This window comes from Meriones unguiculatus, chromosome 4, assembly GCF_030254825.1.
Source record: "Meriones unguiculatus strain TT.TT164.6M chromosome 4, Bangor_MerUng_6.1, whole genome shotgun sequence".
NCBI classification, from domain to species: domain Eukaryota; kingdom Metazoa; phylum Chordata; class Mammalia; order Rodentia; family Muridae; genus Meriones; species Meriones unguiculatus.
The window spans coordinates 58,001,858-58,019,414 of record NC_083352.1 but is presented as its reverse complement, the minus strand read 5'-3'; the positions used below and the strand labels follow the sequence as shown (position 1 = coordinate 58,019,414).

The window sequence follows — 17,557 nt, the reverse complement described above, 5'->3', positions numbered from 1 at the left end:
CCTGTCTCAAGGCAAGACTAAAAAATAAAATCATTTTTTCTTTTTCTTTTTTTGGCCAGGGAAAACCGCTTTTTTTTTTTTTTTAAAGGGTGAGGAAACACAGTAAATACACAAAAAGAACCTCTGTGAAGCAGAGGAAAGCCCAAAGTCGTCAAATCAATTTTTTAAACATTTGCACCACTTTTTTCCGGGGTTCTGGATGAAGGCAAGCCAGTGGGGAGAGGCAAGATGCTCTCCCGCGGGCCCGCAACCCTGAGCAGCCTAGGTACCAGCGGCTTGGTTGCCACGGCGACGCTGGGGCGAGCGGCTGCGCCGCCCCGTCACGCCGTCACGCGCTCCCGCGGCGCCCCGCCTCTGGCTGCGCCGCGACGCCGCCGACTGGCTGGCCACGCCGGTCTCACTATCCTCACTCCATCCGCGGAGCCAATGGCCAGCGCCGCCAGGGAGTCGTTGACGTGAGTCACGCGCAGCCGGGCCGCGGCACGGACCAATCGATGCGAGGCGCGGGCGGGGCGCGAGCGGGGCGGACCAATCGCGGCGGGAAGGACCGGCCGCGCCCTCCGGGCCCCGCCCCCGAGCCGGCCTAGGTAGCGGGAGGCCGCTGCACCTGCCCGGTCGTGCAGCGAGAGGCCGCCGTCAGTCGCGGGACGCCAGGTGAGGAGCCCTGCGGCCGGGTGGAGGGCGGCCGGGACCGGGTCGGCGGGGCCGGGAAGGACGCGGTGGGCAGGGCTGTGCAAGCCTCTCGGGAAGGAGGCGAGGTTCTCAAGTGCTGCAGCTGGAGTGCCAACACTTCCTGCTCTCGAAAGAGTTCGCAGTCGTCTCTAGGTCATTGATATAAGTCTAACGCAATCATCCCGGGGATGGGGAGCAAGGTATCCTCTATGCCTGTGGCTCTGGGAAGGTGTTCCAGAAGCACTGAAGGATGAGTAGGAGTTGGGCCGCAGTCAGCGGACAGGGGTGGAGTTCAGGAACGGAACGGCATGTGGTTCCATGTGACGGGGGTGCAGAGAGCAGGGGTCCCGGCTTCACCTGGAGGGGAGCCGCCCCCTGCTTGAACCGTGAAGTTTTAACTCATGTTTAGGTGAATGGATCCTGACACTATGTCTTGGGCTTTCTCTTACCTCTAGTGCCAAGGGCGGGCACAGATCGTCAGCCAGGCTTTAAGTTAATCAGAGAACCTACGAATGTATTTCTTCCTGTTTTTTCTGAGGATCTTGTCCACCTGATTCAGATCGGGTTTCCAGGCGAGCAGGCTGCCCAAAGATAAAGAGGCAGGATATTCAACAAAACCTGCTTTCCCCTGGCCTGTTTGATTACTTTCTCTGAAGCTTTGTTCATCTACATTCCCCTCTTCCTCCCCTCATCACAGAGCGTAAACTCGGGATAACTGAACTGTCTCAACATTTTGTGGGAGCTGAGTTGGGAGAAACTAGAACACTTTGTTGGAGATGATGTAGTTCAAATTAGGCTTAGTGCTAGGAGACCAGAGTGGGTAAAGGAGGGTGGCACTATTTTATTTGTAACTTTACTAAGAAGGGTGCACAGCAGTGGCCTGGATGAGATGGTGGGACTTAGGACTTCTTTTCTGCCTCCTCCCCTTCCCTTCTGCCCCCCTTTCTCTTGTCTTTCCCTAGACAGTATCTCACTGGAGTTAAGCTGGCCTGAAACTCACTGTCTTTCCATTTCAGCCTTATGAATGATGGGGTATGGAATTTTTTTTTTCTAGAAAGGCAGACATGAGTATGTTTTAATTGTATTATTATTAATTAAAATAATTTCTTTTATGTATATTGAGTGTTTTGCCTAGTTCTCTGTGGATGGCTGGTACCCTTGGTGTGAGAAGGTATCAGATCCCCTGAAACTGGAATTGTGAGCCACCATGTAAAGGCTGAGAACTGAACCTGGGTCCTTTGCATGAACAGCAAGTGCTCTTAACTGCTGACCCCAGTCTCTAGTCCCATATATATATATATATATATATATATATATATATATATTTATATTTAGAATGAAGAAAGTGGGCTTCATGTCCATGAAGGACATGAAATAAGAAAGGATTAAGGAGAAACATGTGCTTAGTTACATAAGAACATAGGAAGACTTCATCTGGAAAAGAATGAGGACAAATTGTGAGGCCAGCAGTATGTGACTATAAGGGGTGGAACAGAAAGCACTAGGAATGAGTTCAAAGGTCTGAAAGAAGGTGGTTTATCTTCCTAGCATCTCTTCTGTAGAATACGATAAGAGGTCAGCTTTAGAAGAGATAGAGAATTCTAAAAGTGCCTATTGTGAACTCTTCTGAGACTAAAAATACTGTTCTTTTATTTGAAGATTATGTCTCATGTATCCTTGACTGGCATTGAACTTGATATGTTATAGTCAAGAATCACTTTGATCCTCATTCAGAAAAGCAAATAGGATAGACATCAGAAGAGGGAAAAGACAGGAAACAAGCCAGGAGTCTACCACAGAAGACCTGTGAAAGATTCTACCAGCAGAGTATCAAAGCAGATGCTGAGACTCATAGCCAAACTTTGGGCAGAGTGCAGGGAATCTTATAGAAGAAGTGGGAGATAGAAAGACCTGGAGGGGACAGGAGCTTCACAAGAACAGAGCCAAAAAATCTGGGTACAGGGTTCCCTGCAGAGACTGATACTCCAACCAAGGACCATGCATGGAGAGAACCTAGACCCCCTGCTCAGAAGTAGCCTATAGGCAGCTCAATTTCCAAGTAGGTACCCTAGTAAGGGGAACAGGGGCTGTCTCCAACATGGACTCAGTGGCCAGCTCTTTGATCACCTCCCCCTGGGGGGTACAGCCAGTCCTGATGAGACCTGATAGGCAAGGGTCAGATAGAAGGGGAGGAGGATCTTCCCTATCAGTGGACTAGGGAGGGGCATAAAGGGAGGGAGGGAGGGAGGGAGGGGTCTACAGCAAGAATATGAAGTGAATAAATTGTAACAAATAATAAATAAATAAACCAACCAAAAAAAGAAGAAAGAATCACCTTGACCTTCTGATCCTTCTGTTTCTGCTTCCAGAGTTCTGGAATTACACATATGTACCACTCTGCTCAGCTTATGTAATGTTAGAAATGGAATCCAGGGCTTTCTTTGTGCATGCTAGGCAAGCACTTTACGAACTGAGCCCTAAAATAAGTTTATGTTGTTGTTTTGTTTTGTTTTGATTTTATTTAATGGTCCATCAATTTGTAAATTACAAACAGTGGGGATATTTTCACAAAAGTGAGATTCACAATGAAATTAAACGTGTTTGATTGGTGACCAGTCAGGCTAATATTTACTAGTACAAGATATTCTCCTTTAAGAGATTAAAATTATTAAAATTAACCTGGGTGTGGTACCTTTAATCCAAGCACTCAGAAGACAGAGGCAGGTGGATCTTTGAATTCAAGGCCAGCCTCTTCTGTAAAGTGAGTTCCAGGACAGTCAAGGCTACACAGAGAAGCCATGTTTAAAAAAAAAAAAAAAAGAAAAAAAGAAAGTAAGAGGAAAAAAAGGAAACTAAAATTGTATAGAAAGTATAGCAGTGAAAGTTCTTCTGCCTTTTTTTGTCTCTTCACAGACCACCACTGTGTGAACAGTTTTGTCCAGTACATTTTCTGTCTGTGTTTATGCTCTGTGTACATTCGCATCAGATGAGAGTTTAGAGGAAATACATGATTTTTATAGAAAAACAGGGACTTCAGTTTTACGTAGTTATATTTGGCTCTTGCTATACATGTTATTCTGTAATTGTATCTTTTGGATTAGCCCTAGATTTTATACATAATCCTATGCAAAATATATAGGTTTTCCTTTTTATGTTAATTTTTAGTACCTGCATATGGAGAGCAGTTGGGGGCACTGACATCAATACATCACATCAATATTGCAAGTGCCTGAAGGTCCAGAAGAGGGATCCTGGTCTCCTGGAACTAGAGTTACAGGCAGTTATGAGCCACTCAGCGTGGGCCTAAGAACCAAGCTCAGGTCCTCCCAGAGCAGCATGTGCTATTAACCAACCACCCATCTCTCCAGCCACTCTTTGTTTTTATTTCCTAAGATTGAAAATATTGGACTGGAGAGATGGTTCAGTGGTTACAAGCACTGCTTTTTCTCCAGAGGACCCACGTTCCCAGCACCCACAGGGCAGCTCACAACTGTCTGTAACTCCAGGATCTACACAGAAATGCATGTAGGCAAAACACCAATGCACATACAATAAAAATTAATAATTTTTTAAAAAAAGTATAAATGTATAATTACTTCCATTTTAAATGAAGAACATGAGATCTTTTTTTTTAAGATTTATTTATTATGTATACAATAAATATACTGCCTGCGTGTCAGAAGAGGGCACCAGATCTCATTATAGATGGTTGTGAGCCACCATGTGGTTGCTGGGAATTGAACTCAGGACCTCTGGAAGAGCAGACAGTGCTCCTAACCTCTGAGCCATCTCTCCAGCCCAGAGCATTAGATTTTAGTGGCAGGTGATGTTGTGTAGATAGTTGCAGAAGTGTTGATAGGATGGCAAGAATGTGCTTAAACAGTTTCTCACCTCCTTTTCATGGTTTTCATCATCATTGAGTTACTGAAGATGTCTTCCTGTGTAGCCCAGGCCCACCTTGACCTCCCAGCAGTCTTCCTGCCTCGGGTCCCCAGTGCTGGGATTACAAATGTGAGCTCCTTCTTAGCGCACTCATCCCTGCAATCAGCTGTATTATTGCCTGTGGAAGGATGTAATAGAATTGAGTTAACTCACCTCTTGCTTATTGACTTACATACTCTTTTTAAGTCTGTTAAGCTTATGTTCCCTTGTCTTCTACGCTGAGTTAAAGAATGAGTTATTTTGGGATTATGACCATACTGCTGACTTTTATTTTTTCTCAAATGATGAACTGATTTGTCCCAAGCCAGCAGTGTGGATAATGCCTCTTTATACACCAGACCTGAAGCAGTGAGTATTGTTGAACTTTAAAGGATTTGCCATTTGGACAAAAATGTCTCATTGGGGTACAGTTCCTCCTTTGATGGAAGTAAGCTTCTTGGTTTGTGTTGGTGTGGGCTTGCCTGCTTGTTAGTGCACATGGGGAGGTCTCTCTGAACCTGGCTCATTTCCTCAGGTGGATTTCTCTGAACCTGAGCTCCTCAGTTTCACTGCTGGGGTTACAGATGCCACTGCTATACCTAGCTTTTATGCAGCTGCTGGGAATCTAAACCCACTGCTTGCGCTCCTACGGCAGGCACTGTACTGACTGAGCCATCTCCCAGAGCCCTAAACTCAGCCTGTGGGGTTTGTGGGGGGAACATTTAGCTTTATTGTTCTATGAACTGCCTATGAATGGCCTTTGTTATTTTTTTCCACTGAGTTTTTCTAAAGCACACTGTGTCCCTCTTCATCATGTATGGAGATGCTTTTTGTAGTTTGACATTTGATCTCTGGCTTTGTGTAATACCGTTTTGCTCCTGTCAAAACTTTCACGTATTCTCTTTTGGCAAAGTTTTTGTAAAGTGTGTGTGTGTGTGTGTGTGTGTGTGTGCGCACGCGTGCGCGCGCAAATCAGAGGACAGTTTTGGGGAGTCAGTTCTCTTTCCATTCTTATTGGGTTCCAGGGATTAAACTCAGTAACTTGAATGGCAGGTGCCCACTCAGCCATCTTGTCAGCCGAAGACTGTTTGATGAAATTAAAAGGTTTTCCACATAGACCACACATTGACGCTGGAATTCCCTTCCCACTGTTTTTCTAGGTATTTCTGTAGAAAGGAATGTGTAGTTTTTAAAGCAGAGTCTGCAAATGGAGCTGGTAATAGCATTTAGCAGATTGTTTCAAATCATATTTATAACTTAAGAAACTAGTCCTTGTCTATTAGTTGTCATTTAAAAATATCAAAAGCTATTTTTTGGCTGTTCCTGAGACTCTCGTTGTTTTGTTTATCTGTTTACTGACTGCAGGAATAGAAGGCTTCTCGCAGAGACTTGACCATGGCCACAAACAATAGCGGAGGCATCTTCAGCTCAGCCTCGCTGGCTGTGGAGTATGTGGACTCACTGCTACCCGAGAATCCACTGCAGGAGCCCTTTAAGAATGCGTGGGGCTACTTGTTGGATAACTATACAAAGTTCCAGATAGCAACGTGGGGGTCTCTCATAGTTCACGAAGTCATCTATTTCTTGTTCTCTTTACCTGGATTTTTATTCCAGTTTATACCTTTCATGAAAAAGTACAAAATTCAAAAGGTAAGTGTGATGAGCTTGAACTCAAATACTATAATTGATGTTGTTGGATGTTTTCCAAGAACATTGAGCTTTGAGAGGCACCTCAATACTGTCCAGTAGAAATATAACGACGTCACTTATGTAGCTTAAGAAGGTAACGAGGGAATAGGAAAATTAATTCTCATAATATGTTTTATTTAACCCACTAAATCTAGGCTATTATTTCACCAGCTAACCTAAGCTAAATTGCTTCATGAGATATTCTGATATTTTTATCTTCATAGTAGTCTGAGCTCCACTGTATATTTATGCTAATTTTGAAAGTGTTTGGTAGCCTCGTGCTGCTAGTTGATGGTGGTCTGTTAGACAAAATAACCATAGGTCATAATTGATGGTGTTTCAGAGCATTGTCTGTAAAGGTGGGTTTTAGGATGATGTAATGCTTATCTAATTGGGGTTTATAAATTTTAATCTTTAAGCTGTCTGGCAGGTGTAGCTTATGTATTTAAACATGCTAAAGGCCCTAGATTTACTCCTTAGCACACATATATTTTTTTTCAAATCCTACTTATGCACCCCGTCCTGAAAAAAAGAAACTCTCAGGGGGGAAAGAAAGCGTGCACGGGGGTTTGTGGCCACTGTGCTGCAGTTCTTACTGCTGCAGTCTCAGCAAATCTAACTGAACGTTAGATGGAAAGATCCCGTATATACACATGGTATGTCTGCAGCTTTCGTGGGGGCCCAGATCAGCAGGTAATGTTCTTTGTGCCTGTGAATTTGTTTCAATGCACTAGATGTGTCTTGCAAGCCCACTGTTCCTTGACAAAGTACTCAGGGACACACAGTACTTTGTCTCAGTTTTAAGCAGAGTACTACTAATAATATGTAGGCTATTCGCTATGTAGGAAGAATTTGGACAAGCGTAGAGGAGGGAAGGACTTTGGTACACCAATGTAAGTTTTTGTTTGTTTAAAGATAACATCTCATGTATAGCTCAGACTAACCTTGAGTTTAAGATCTTCTGATTTTCACTTCCTGAGTGCTCATAGGCATGGACCATCTCCACCTCCAAAGGTTTTGTAGTTGTTGTTTGTATGGCACCATTGGCTGAGCAGTTATAACCAGCTACACTCAAGGGCACACAGAAATGGCAGAAATAGATGCTGAGTGTTCATCTGCTTCATTGGACATGTATGTCAGTCTCTTGGTTTTGTAGCTTCTCCCAGTGAGTCACTGTAAGGAAGGGCTCACCCAGGTTCCACAGCTGCTATCACAGGCATCAGGTACCCGTGGGCTGTAGGCCAAGATGAGGAAAGGGAATCAGAAATGGAGCTAGCCCAGAGGCCCCTGTCAGCCTTGAAGTCAGAGCACTTCCAAGGTGCATTTGGTGAAAGGCCTGAGCTGAGAAACAACTCAATTGGAATGACTTAAATTCTGAGTCATTGAGGTGATTCTGGCTGTTGTGTGTCATCCACTGATTCATTTATTATAAGTAAGGCTGATTCATTGTGGGGCCACCAAGCTGAAGCATCCCTTCTTCCGCTGCTGCCTTCTGCAACTGCTTGGTCATAGGTGGTGGTACCCTTTCCAGAGGAGAGATTTTTTTTTTTTTTAGCCCAGGGTGTGTGGGTGGCCTCAAAAGGAAGTGTGGCAGGAAGAATAAGCAGGGCTGAGGATGTGTGGTCTGTGTTTGGAGCGCTAGCCTAGCACACACAAGGCTGTGGGTTACAGTCAGTCAGTACAAGCACACACATACACACACACAAGTAGCAAACTCCACAGTCTAATTGGTTATTAGCTTTGTGTATATACAGAATGAAGGGCTGGATAGAATGGCTGCAAGTCGGCTTTTCACAGCAATCAAAAGTCCAGGCTTTGACTTTTTTCAGTAAGTAGTGATGTCAAATCAGTACAAACCTTCACAACATAAAAGGGCTGAGAAGAAAATAAGGCCTAGAATTGAAGCTCTATAGTAGACCATTTGTCTAGCCTATGCAAGACCTTGGATCCCAGTAGAGACAAGTGAATCTCTGAGTTTCAGGGCCATCTGGTCTACATAGTAAGTTCTACTTCAGTCAAGGCTACATAGTGAGACCTGAATCAAAAACAACAACAAACAAACAAAATAAAATAAAGCAAAACAAAAAGAAGAAAGACAGACCCTGGGCTCTAAGCTCCAACCCCCACAGCACAATTAATTAAATGGGGAAAAAAAAAAAAGAGTGGAGACCAGTGTCATCATGAATTGTGAACGCACAGACTGTGATTGAAACGAAAATTGTCCTTGCCTCACAGCATGTGTGGCACAGTACAGTAATCCTAGCACTTGGGTGGAGGCAGAAGGATGAGGTTCAAGGATTCTTTGTTCATACACTAGAAGTTTGGGGTGGGATCAAAGAAGCCTTGGAGTAGAAATACAAAGGCGATCTAAGTTACTGTGTGTGGTAAACTTGCTTTGTCACTGAGGAAACTGATGGCCCTGTGAGCATCACAGCTGGCTACCTGGTTAGTACAGTATTCTAGCCCAGGCCTATAGGTTGATTCTTCGATTAGGATTAATGTTTTTATTTATTGTTTCATACACATTTTATGCTTGTGTTTTGTATGTGCAGTGCAGTCACCAAAGCACACATGTTGGGGGGTCTTGGTTTTAAGAACAGACCATTATGTTATTCTCCCTTTTTTTTTTTTTTTTTTTTTTTTTCTTGCATCTAAACTTCATTATCAGGGAACATCTCTAAAGTTCTCAGAATTTATAGCTCTTGCTTTGTGTATAAACAGAAGGTACTTATTCCTGGGAATAAATACCACTGAATGCCTGGATGCAATGAGTTGTTATTGTAATAAAGCCCCAGCTGCTGCCTCTGCAGGCTTTAGGTAGGGAACTCAATGTAAACTTAATACAACTTAATTCTTTCAAAACTTCTAATAAAAGAAAGTGTCCCATAGGCAGCAAAGCCTGCACAGCTGGTTGCTTCTTAGATCTTTAGATTTTTTCTTTAGATCTTTGTTGCCATATTTGTCTATTAACATTTTTGAACCTGTTTAATTATAGAATTGTCAAGCTCCCTTACCACTGTAATATAAACTAAACATAGCATAGAACTAAGGGATTATATACATTAGAGAAAATTTTAAGAATTTATTTTCACTTGTTCAACTGAACTACTGAAAGCAGACTATTAAATATTGTGATTTTTTTTTTTCCTCCATAGGATAAACCAGAAACCTTTGAAGGCCAGTGGAAGTGTTTCAAAAAAATTCTCTTTAATCATTTTTTTATTCAACTGCCTCTGATTTGTGGAACTTACTATTTTACAGAGTTTTTCAGTATTCCTTATGATTGGGAAAGAATGCCAAAATGGTATGTCAATCATAATTTTAATGTTCATATTCATTCATGGTTTATTTTTTAATTAACTTTTGCTTAAGGTTTATCTACTTGATTTGGTTAATACCCTCAAATTTATTATGTCCTGATATAACTGGACATATATATACCAGAACTTAGGTATACAGTTATTCCTATGTCTGTGGGTTAGTTGCTGTAGCTAACCAAGTACAGACTGAAAATCCACTTTTTGAATTGAATCTTTTAAACAGGATGTGGTGGCACACACCTGTTGTTCCCGCACTCAGGAGGTTAATGTGGGTCTAGAGAATCACCTGGACTACATAGCTAGTCCATAGCCTGCCTGGGATACAATGAGACCTTATTGTTGTTGCACATTAATATTTATTATGGGTTTATCTTTTAGTTAAACAGAGACTAGGATTTAATTAACCTAGAGTACAATGCTGGGCAATAGTTACTCCATCGTAAACTTCCAAGCCCACATAGTTTCCTCCCATTCAGATTTCGCAAATTATACTTGCTTTTGGTCATATCTTTGATCTGGTTCCTCCTCATGGTTCCAAGTCCTGCCCTGCTGACCTCTGCTCTTGACTCCTCCCACTCACTTCCTTCTCCTCCCCTCAGGACCAGGTTGCCCCACCTTAATCTCTCCATTGCTCAGCATTGGCTAGTTGTTTTATTGACAATACAGAGAACAAATGGTGGCATGTTTACACAGACTTGAGACAGGTGATGTGTAGAATAAACATCGCAATGCAATGTCCAATTGAAACCAGATAGTGAGGTAGAGAAATCAGCATTTGAATGAATAAGGGTAAATTGTAACCATTCCACAAGAACATTATACCAACACCTTATCTCAAAAAATTAAAAATAAAAATAAATTAAATAAAAATGTGAATCTTTCCTGCACCATGGACATTTTGTTTTTCTTGTTATTTACTAAACAACACAATACAACAATTACACAGCATTCACATTGTTGGATTCTGTAGTACTGGAGAGATGATTAAATGAGAGGATTACAAAGGCTTTCTACAACTGGCTATTTCCATGTTTTTAAAAAAGATGTTTGAGCATACAAATTATTTTTAGCATTTTATTTTAATTTAAATATTTTTATGATAGAAAATACAATAGCTTTACTGTTAATTTTAGACTTTGGTTCCTTAACTGATTTTGAATTCAGATCTTTGGCAACATAAAATATAATGGAAATAGGGTCAAACTCTTTAACTCCTCTTTCAGACTGAAATGTGTAGCTTTATCTACCAGTATTGTTATTTCTTTGAAACCAGGTCTCCCTTTGTAGCCCTGGCTGCCTGGAGCTCACTCTGTAGACCGGGTTGACCTTATACTTATAAGAGGTCTTCCTGCCTTTGCCTGCCATGTGCTGGATTTAAGGGTGGGAGCCACACATCCAGCTCAGCTATCTAGACACTTGGAGAATTTGTTGGTTAGTATATGCAGTTAGATCAAGCTGATAACTGGGTGTTTGGTTTATTCAGTATCTGAGCAGTGATCCTCAGCCATGGTTATTTTGTATTCTTTACTCTTTGCCTCTCACAGGTATATGACTTTGGCAAGGTGTTTGGGCTGTGCAATCATTGAGGATACCTGGCACTATTTCCTGCACAGACTCCTTCACCACAAGAGAATTTATAAATACATTCACAAAGTCCACCATGAGTTTCAGGTATGTTAGAATCATAGTTTGGGCTTTTTCTACAGAATTGTTAAAACCTGGTTTATTGTTTCACTGTTTTAAGAGCTATCAGTATTATCAGTATTTAAGAGCTATCACTATTTTATCTCGTCCTTTTTTTTTTTCCATACATATAATGTGTTGGGTAGGATACATGAGGGTTAGGGAACAACTTTATGGAGCCAACTCTCTCCTATCCAAAAAAATCATTTCATTTTATGTGTATCTGTGTGTCCCTGGGTGTATGTGTTCACCCTATGTGCAGGTGCCCTCAGAGCCAGAGAGGGTGTTGCATCTCCTGGATCTGGAGTTACAGGCAGTCAGAGCTGCCCATTGTGAGTGCTAAGAACTGGTCCTGTATCCTCTTGTAAGAGGAGCAAGTGCTTTTAACCACTAGCCCATCTCATCAGCCCTCTCCCTTCTTTTACCTTTTGAGATGGACTCTAGGAGTCAAAATCAACTGTGCAGGCTTGCACAGTAAGCATCTTCACCCACTGAGCCCTGTTGGCCCGCCCTTATTTCCTTTTGACATAATAATGAAGAACACGATGTACGTGCACATATAGAACCATGCCTAAACGTTTTCTTCCTTGTCAGTTTCATGGCAGGAACTGAAGAGATGACCCAGTGGTTAAGAATACATCCTGCTTTGTAGGTCTGAGCTCAATGCCTAACACCCATATTAGGCCACTCAGAATCAAGGGCACCTGTGCTCAGCTTCACACCCATATATAATATAATTTAATAATATAATTAATAATATATATATAATTAGAGACACATATATATGTATATATACATATGTGTATGTGTATATATATATATATTCATGGTAAATTAAAACTTTAGAGACTATTACACAAAACAGTTGAGCTTCTCATGCTGTTGGTGGACATCCTGATGCAGCTTGATGCCTGGCAGATTGGTACTGGCTATAATTAATTCTAGAGTTAAATAGATGAGATTTATAAACAATAAGCACTTACTATTTAAACTAGAGCAATTATTCAGTTGAAGTACATCTTCAGAACAGATTATTCTTAAATCAGAGCTGCTTTCATATAGGTCTCAGTGGATACCTTAAAACATGGATAAGATACCATACTAATAACTGAGACAGCTAAAAGTAACTACTGGACAGACAGTGTGTTCAGAATATAAACACTGAACAAAAGAGTGATTCTCATTGGAAGGGCTGCGACTGATAGGGCATTACTCAGAACAATGCACAATTTAAAACATTTTTTCTGTTAATACTTTAGGGCAATAGTTAGTATAGGGTAAATGTAACCTTGGAAAACAAAAGCATGAATAAAGATTGGCTAGTGTGTATCATGAATCAGCATTCCCTTACTGGGAGAATAACTACAGATTCATATATTAAAAATTAGGAGGTAAGGGCCTGCTGGCTTGAGTTTGATTACTGAATTTCACAAGGTGGTAGGAGACAATTGAGTCCTGAGGGTTGTCCTTAGACCTCTGTGCACATGCATACACACTCATGTGCGTGCACCCACACGGACAGGTAAACAAAAAGTGTTTAAATAAGGTTGAAGTTAGATGAAAGATGAATATTAAGATAATCATATCCCTAGACCTTTTGATAAAAATTTATTTGTATATGTACAGCAGAATCACCATCACTACTTACACAAACAATATAATTTTATAAAATTGTGTGTATAAATTAAATACATTAGGGTTCTCTAGAGAAAGAATCAATACACAGCTAATATGCACATAGGTTCATTTGAAATCTGAACATACATATATATATATACATATATACATTTTACATGTGAAATGTAAATACATTATACATATTTTACATTTTACATACATATACATTTTACATATATATATATATACATTTTACATGTGAGTGTATATATATACACTCACATGTAAAATCGTGACATTTAGGCTGAGGCAGGGTGTCATGAGTTCAAGGCCAACTTCAGCTACATAGATCCTGTCTCACTATGGATGGAAGGCAAGTGGAAGCCACCTTCAGCATATAGAATAAAATTCAGTGGTTCAGGTATTAACCACCTCACAGCATGTGGAACCCCAGCAAGCTGACACATAAATTACCCATTACAATATGTTAAGAAATTCTTACTCTGTTTTAGGCTCCATTTGGATTAGAAGCAGAATATGCACATCCTTTAGAAACCCTGATTCTTGGGGCCGGATTTTTCATTGGCATTGTGCTTTTGTGTGATCATGTAATTCTTCTCTGGGCATGGGTGACCATACGTTTGCTGGAAACTATCGATGTCCATAGGTGAGTGATGCTTTTCATTCAGGTAAAAGGCATCATCTTTCTATTTGTGTGTGTGTTGGTGTGCTTGAGTGTGTGAATACATGGTGTGTGTGTGTGTGTGTGTGTGTGTATGCCTCCACCTTCACGTGGTGGGATAAAATCTTCTGAGGCAGTTTCTCAGTGAAACCCAGAACTCGCCAGTCTTGCTAGCCAGCGTCCCTCCCTTTTGAGGCTTAAATTACAGGCAGGTCACCCAGCTCTTATGTGGGTTCCTAGAGCTCTGAATGACAGTCCTCTTGCTTGCATGACAAGCATTTTAACCACTAGCCATTTCTCATGTTATTTTTAAGAAGAGGATCATCATCATTGAATAAAAGAAACAGTAGATGTTTTTATAGGCCGATCTATTACAATTCATGAAGTGAAAGCATGCAGCATGTCTTTTCAAGTAAAGTGCTCAGGGCCAGCAGTTAGCTTGCTGCAGTGAGTCTCACTCCCCAGAGGGTGTTAAAACCTGTAGCCTCTGCCGTGTAAGGTCGATGCTGGTCTCCGGGTAGCACTGAAGCACTTACTTAAGGAAGGTGCTGCTTGAAAATGGACATGTTTTAGATGCTTCCTTTCTACAGACGTGATAGAGACAATTGTAGATTATATCCAACTTAGATTCAGGAGGGTAGACCAAATAAGATTCTTTTTGAAGTCATTTGTTCTCCCAACTTAAATAGCACAGTGTTATTTTATTGTTTTAAATACTCGATGCTAATTTCATACAACCTTTTCTTAAAAACACAAGTAGCATTATGGACTTTGTTTACACCTTCTAGATTGTGGTGGACAGGCTTCTCTAAACAACAAAAAAAGTGATTCTTGAAAATGTGGCTCTGCTTTTTTATTGTAGCCCCTTTCTTTCATTTGCATGTATCTTTTAAGGTTGTTAAATTTTCCTAAGTGTACCTCTTCCTGTAAGGTTTGCTGTTGTTATTTTTCCAGCTAGGGTCTCAAAGCCCACACTGCCCTGGAATCCATTCTGTAACTCAGGCCAGCCATGTACTGACAGCCCTCCAGGTCAGCCTCCCAAAACCTGGGGGTACACTGCCTGCCTCCATCCCCTGCCTAGATTTTGTCTTTTGTAAATATGTGAGAAATGAGGTAATTTGTTAAAGTGGAATGCTACATGGTAACAGGTGTGTGACTGTTAATGAAAATATCATCCGTTCAAGATGCATCTCGTCAGTAACCTGTGTGCCTCTCATTTCAGCGGATATTATCTTCCCTTCAACCCATTGAACTTCATCCCATTTTATGCGGGTTCTCGGCACCATGATTTCCACCACATGAACTTCATTGGGAATTATGCCTCCACCTTCACGTGGTGGGATAAAATCTTTGGCACAGACGCCCAGTATCATGCCTACAATGAAAAGATGAAGCAGCTTGAGAAAAAGGCCGAGTGAATACCCTTCGTACACCCTCCTGGAGACATGTTTCCTCACCTGGAGCTAGCGACTAACATTGCTTCTGGGGAGCAGACATAAGCACCTGACATGGCTGCTAAGTGATAAAACGAACATTAACAATCTTCAGTTTATCTTCCAGATGGGAACTTTCTACTTTCCATTCAAGTTCTGTATATGTAAGAATAGATAAATATATATGTATATATATATTTAAGTACATGAGGAGGTTTTAAAGGCCATTTTGCTAACCTCACCGAAAGGTTTCAGGTATCAGAGGAAGTATTAATGTACAACTTAATCTCTTCATGCCTCTCGGGGCTGAAGTTGACATTGCCTTTTAAGCCTTTTACATATGCTGGTCAGTTAAAAAAAATTCTCAAGAATAATGTTTGCCTTCTTGTGTTTCTAAATTTACCTTAAATGGAAATATCATGAAGTGACTGTATCAGCTGATGAGCGAGTGACTGAAACCCTACTCTAGATTGGTGTTGACCTGTTTAGGACTCTTCTTTCTGTGAAGGACTTTTTGATTGTAGTAACTCTACTGGCATCTTGTAAATTGACCCATTTCTTACATGATATACATAGAATATTATAGTCTACAGATTTTCAAATTCCTTGAGGTGTTTTTTAAATTGAAGAGCTCCATTTCCACTCTCCACCCACAATGGTTTTGTGTGTCAAATATTCATTGGAGTCTGATCTTGAGCTTTGTGAATTCACTTCTCGCTCTGCACCTGGAGCTGACGAAATAAATGTGACTTTTGTCCGATTCTCTGGTTTTCAGTTTTGAAGATTAGCTGTCATGTTCTATTCTTATAAGGAAAAGCACAGAAACCATTAAAGTGAGTTTTACAATAAAGGAATGGTTCCATTTTTTACTTGCTAAGCTTTGCTGTGGTTGTAGTATGCTCTTGGGTGGCTGATCTGTAGGAGAAATTCTGCTCACCTAGTGATGGTGCTGAGGCAGCATGCTGACCTTACATGGTTTTCCACAAGGATGTAAAGATATACATTCTAGGCAAGACTACCACTGACCACAGTCCAATCCTTAGTTTTTGTTTTAGCGATTTTACAGGCAGGCTCTGTCTATTTTTGGCTGACCTTGAATTTGTAATCCTGCTTTATCTTTCAAGTGCTAAGTTTGCAGGACTGACTGACAGTGACTGGCTAGCCATGTTTTTGGAAAGGTTCTTACCATGTGGCCCAGGATGGTCTCACTAGTAATCTCTTGCCTCAGCCTCCCAGCTGCTAAAATCAAAGAATCACTGCACTATGCTTGATGAGGTTTGTTACAGACTTTTGCTCCATGTCTGCCTCCCGTGCACACGTCTGTGCTTGTGTGTAAGATTGTGCTGTTCACTTATGAGATTACCTGTAAATTCTCTTTTTAATCTTTGCGTTTTACTTTTATGCCTGTGGAATTTATAAAACAATTTGGGAGAAAAGCAAATTCTGTTGCTAGAAATGGTGGTAAACATGCTTAAATAGCTTGGTGCATACCAAAAGCATTTACTGTTTTGTTTTTTTTTGTTTGTTTGTTTGTTTTTTTCTTTTCTCCTCAGTGCTGGAGATCAAATCTAGAGACTTGTGCATGCTAGACAAGCATTCTATGACAAGTATGGCACCAACCCACTCAATATGACCAACCCACTCAGTGCATTAGCAGTGAGCACTTCCCATGCCCTGAATTATGGCTCAGCCTTTTAAAATGCATGTTCTTATTTCTTAGCTGCCCTTAATTCTACTAGATGAACTGCCGGGCGGTGAGAGGCTGAGGGAAGGTCTCGCTTCAGAAGCTGGCTGTGTGCCTGCTTCAGTCACTGCACTGAAGGGTGTCACTGTCTGAATATCTCAGATTACTTTTTACTTAACTAGTTCGGCTAGTACTGGGGATTAAAAACGCAGGGCCTCATGATAGGCAAGCACCAGCACTGAACTATATTCTACTCTTACCCCTTCGTCTTTTTGAAACAGTCTTGCTCTGTTGCCCAGGGTAGCCTGGCTTACAGAATTCCTGCCTACTCCTAAGTAGCTGGGATTATAGGTGTGCACAACAGCCATCTCAGCAGCTACCTTTTAGGAAGAGTGATATTTGAAAAAGGAAAAACGTTCTAAGAGGTAAATGTTTATAATTCAGGGCTGGAGACATGGCTCAGCAATGAAGAGAGCATTCTGCTCCTCCACAGGGCCCATGCTTGATTTCAGGAACCCAAATGAATAGCTCAAACTGCAACTCCAGGTCCTACGGCCTTTTTTTGGCCTCCAGGGGACCCCGTACATATAAACGCACACACTATTCTAGTTGGCCTCAGTGGTCGACCTGACACAGTCTAGTCTCGGAGAGCCACGACTGAGGGCTTGCCCAGATCAGTGGTCTGCAGCTGTTTTTATGAAGGGCTGACTTGACTGATGGCTGATGTGGGGGGGTCCAGCCTATGCCGGGCAGCACCATCCCTCAGAAGATGGACCCGGCCTGTAGAGAGCCAGCTGCTCGTGAGCTGCTAATCCAGCCACAGAGAGGCAGCGAGCAGCATTCCTTCATGATTCTC

The 17,557-nt window shown here is 41.5% G+C and overlaps 1 protein-coding gene across 1 annotated transcript; it reads left to right on the top strand.

The window, feature by feature from the left end:
- The first annotated feature begins 503 nt into the window (after positions 1 to 503).
- Positions 504 to 15,867, top strand: Msmo1 (methylsterol monooxygenase 1). Its single transcript, XM_021637867.2, has 6 exons — positions 504 to 654; positions 5,959 to 6,243; positions 9,438 to 9,586; positions 11,147 to 11,273; positions 13,415 to 13,569; positions 14,807 to 15,867. The coding sequence occupies exons 2-6, from the start codon at positions 5,989 to 5,991 to the stop codon at positions 15,000 to 15,002; spliced, it is 882 nt and encodes a 293-aa protein (XP_021493542.1). The 5' UTR covers positions 504 to 654; positions 5,959 to 5,988; the 3' UTR covers positions 15,003 to 15,867.
- Positions 15,868 to 17,557: the final 1,690 nt, after the last annotated feature.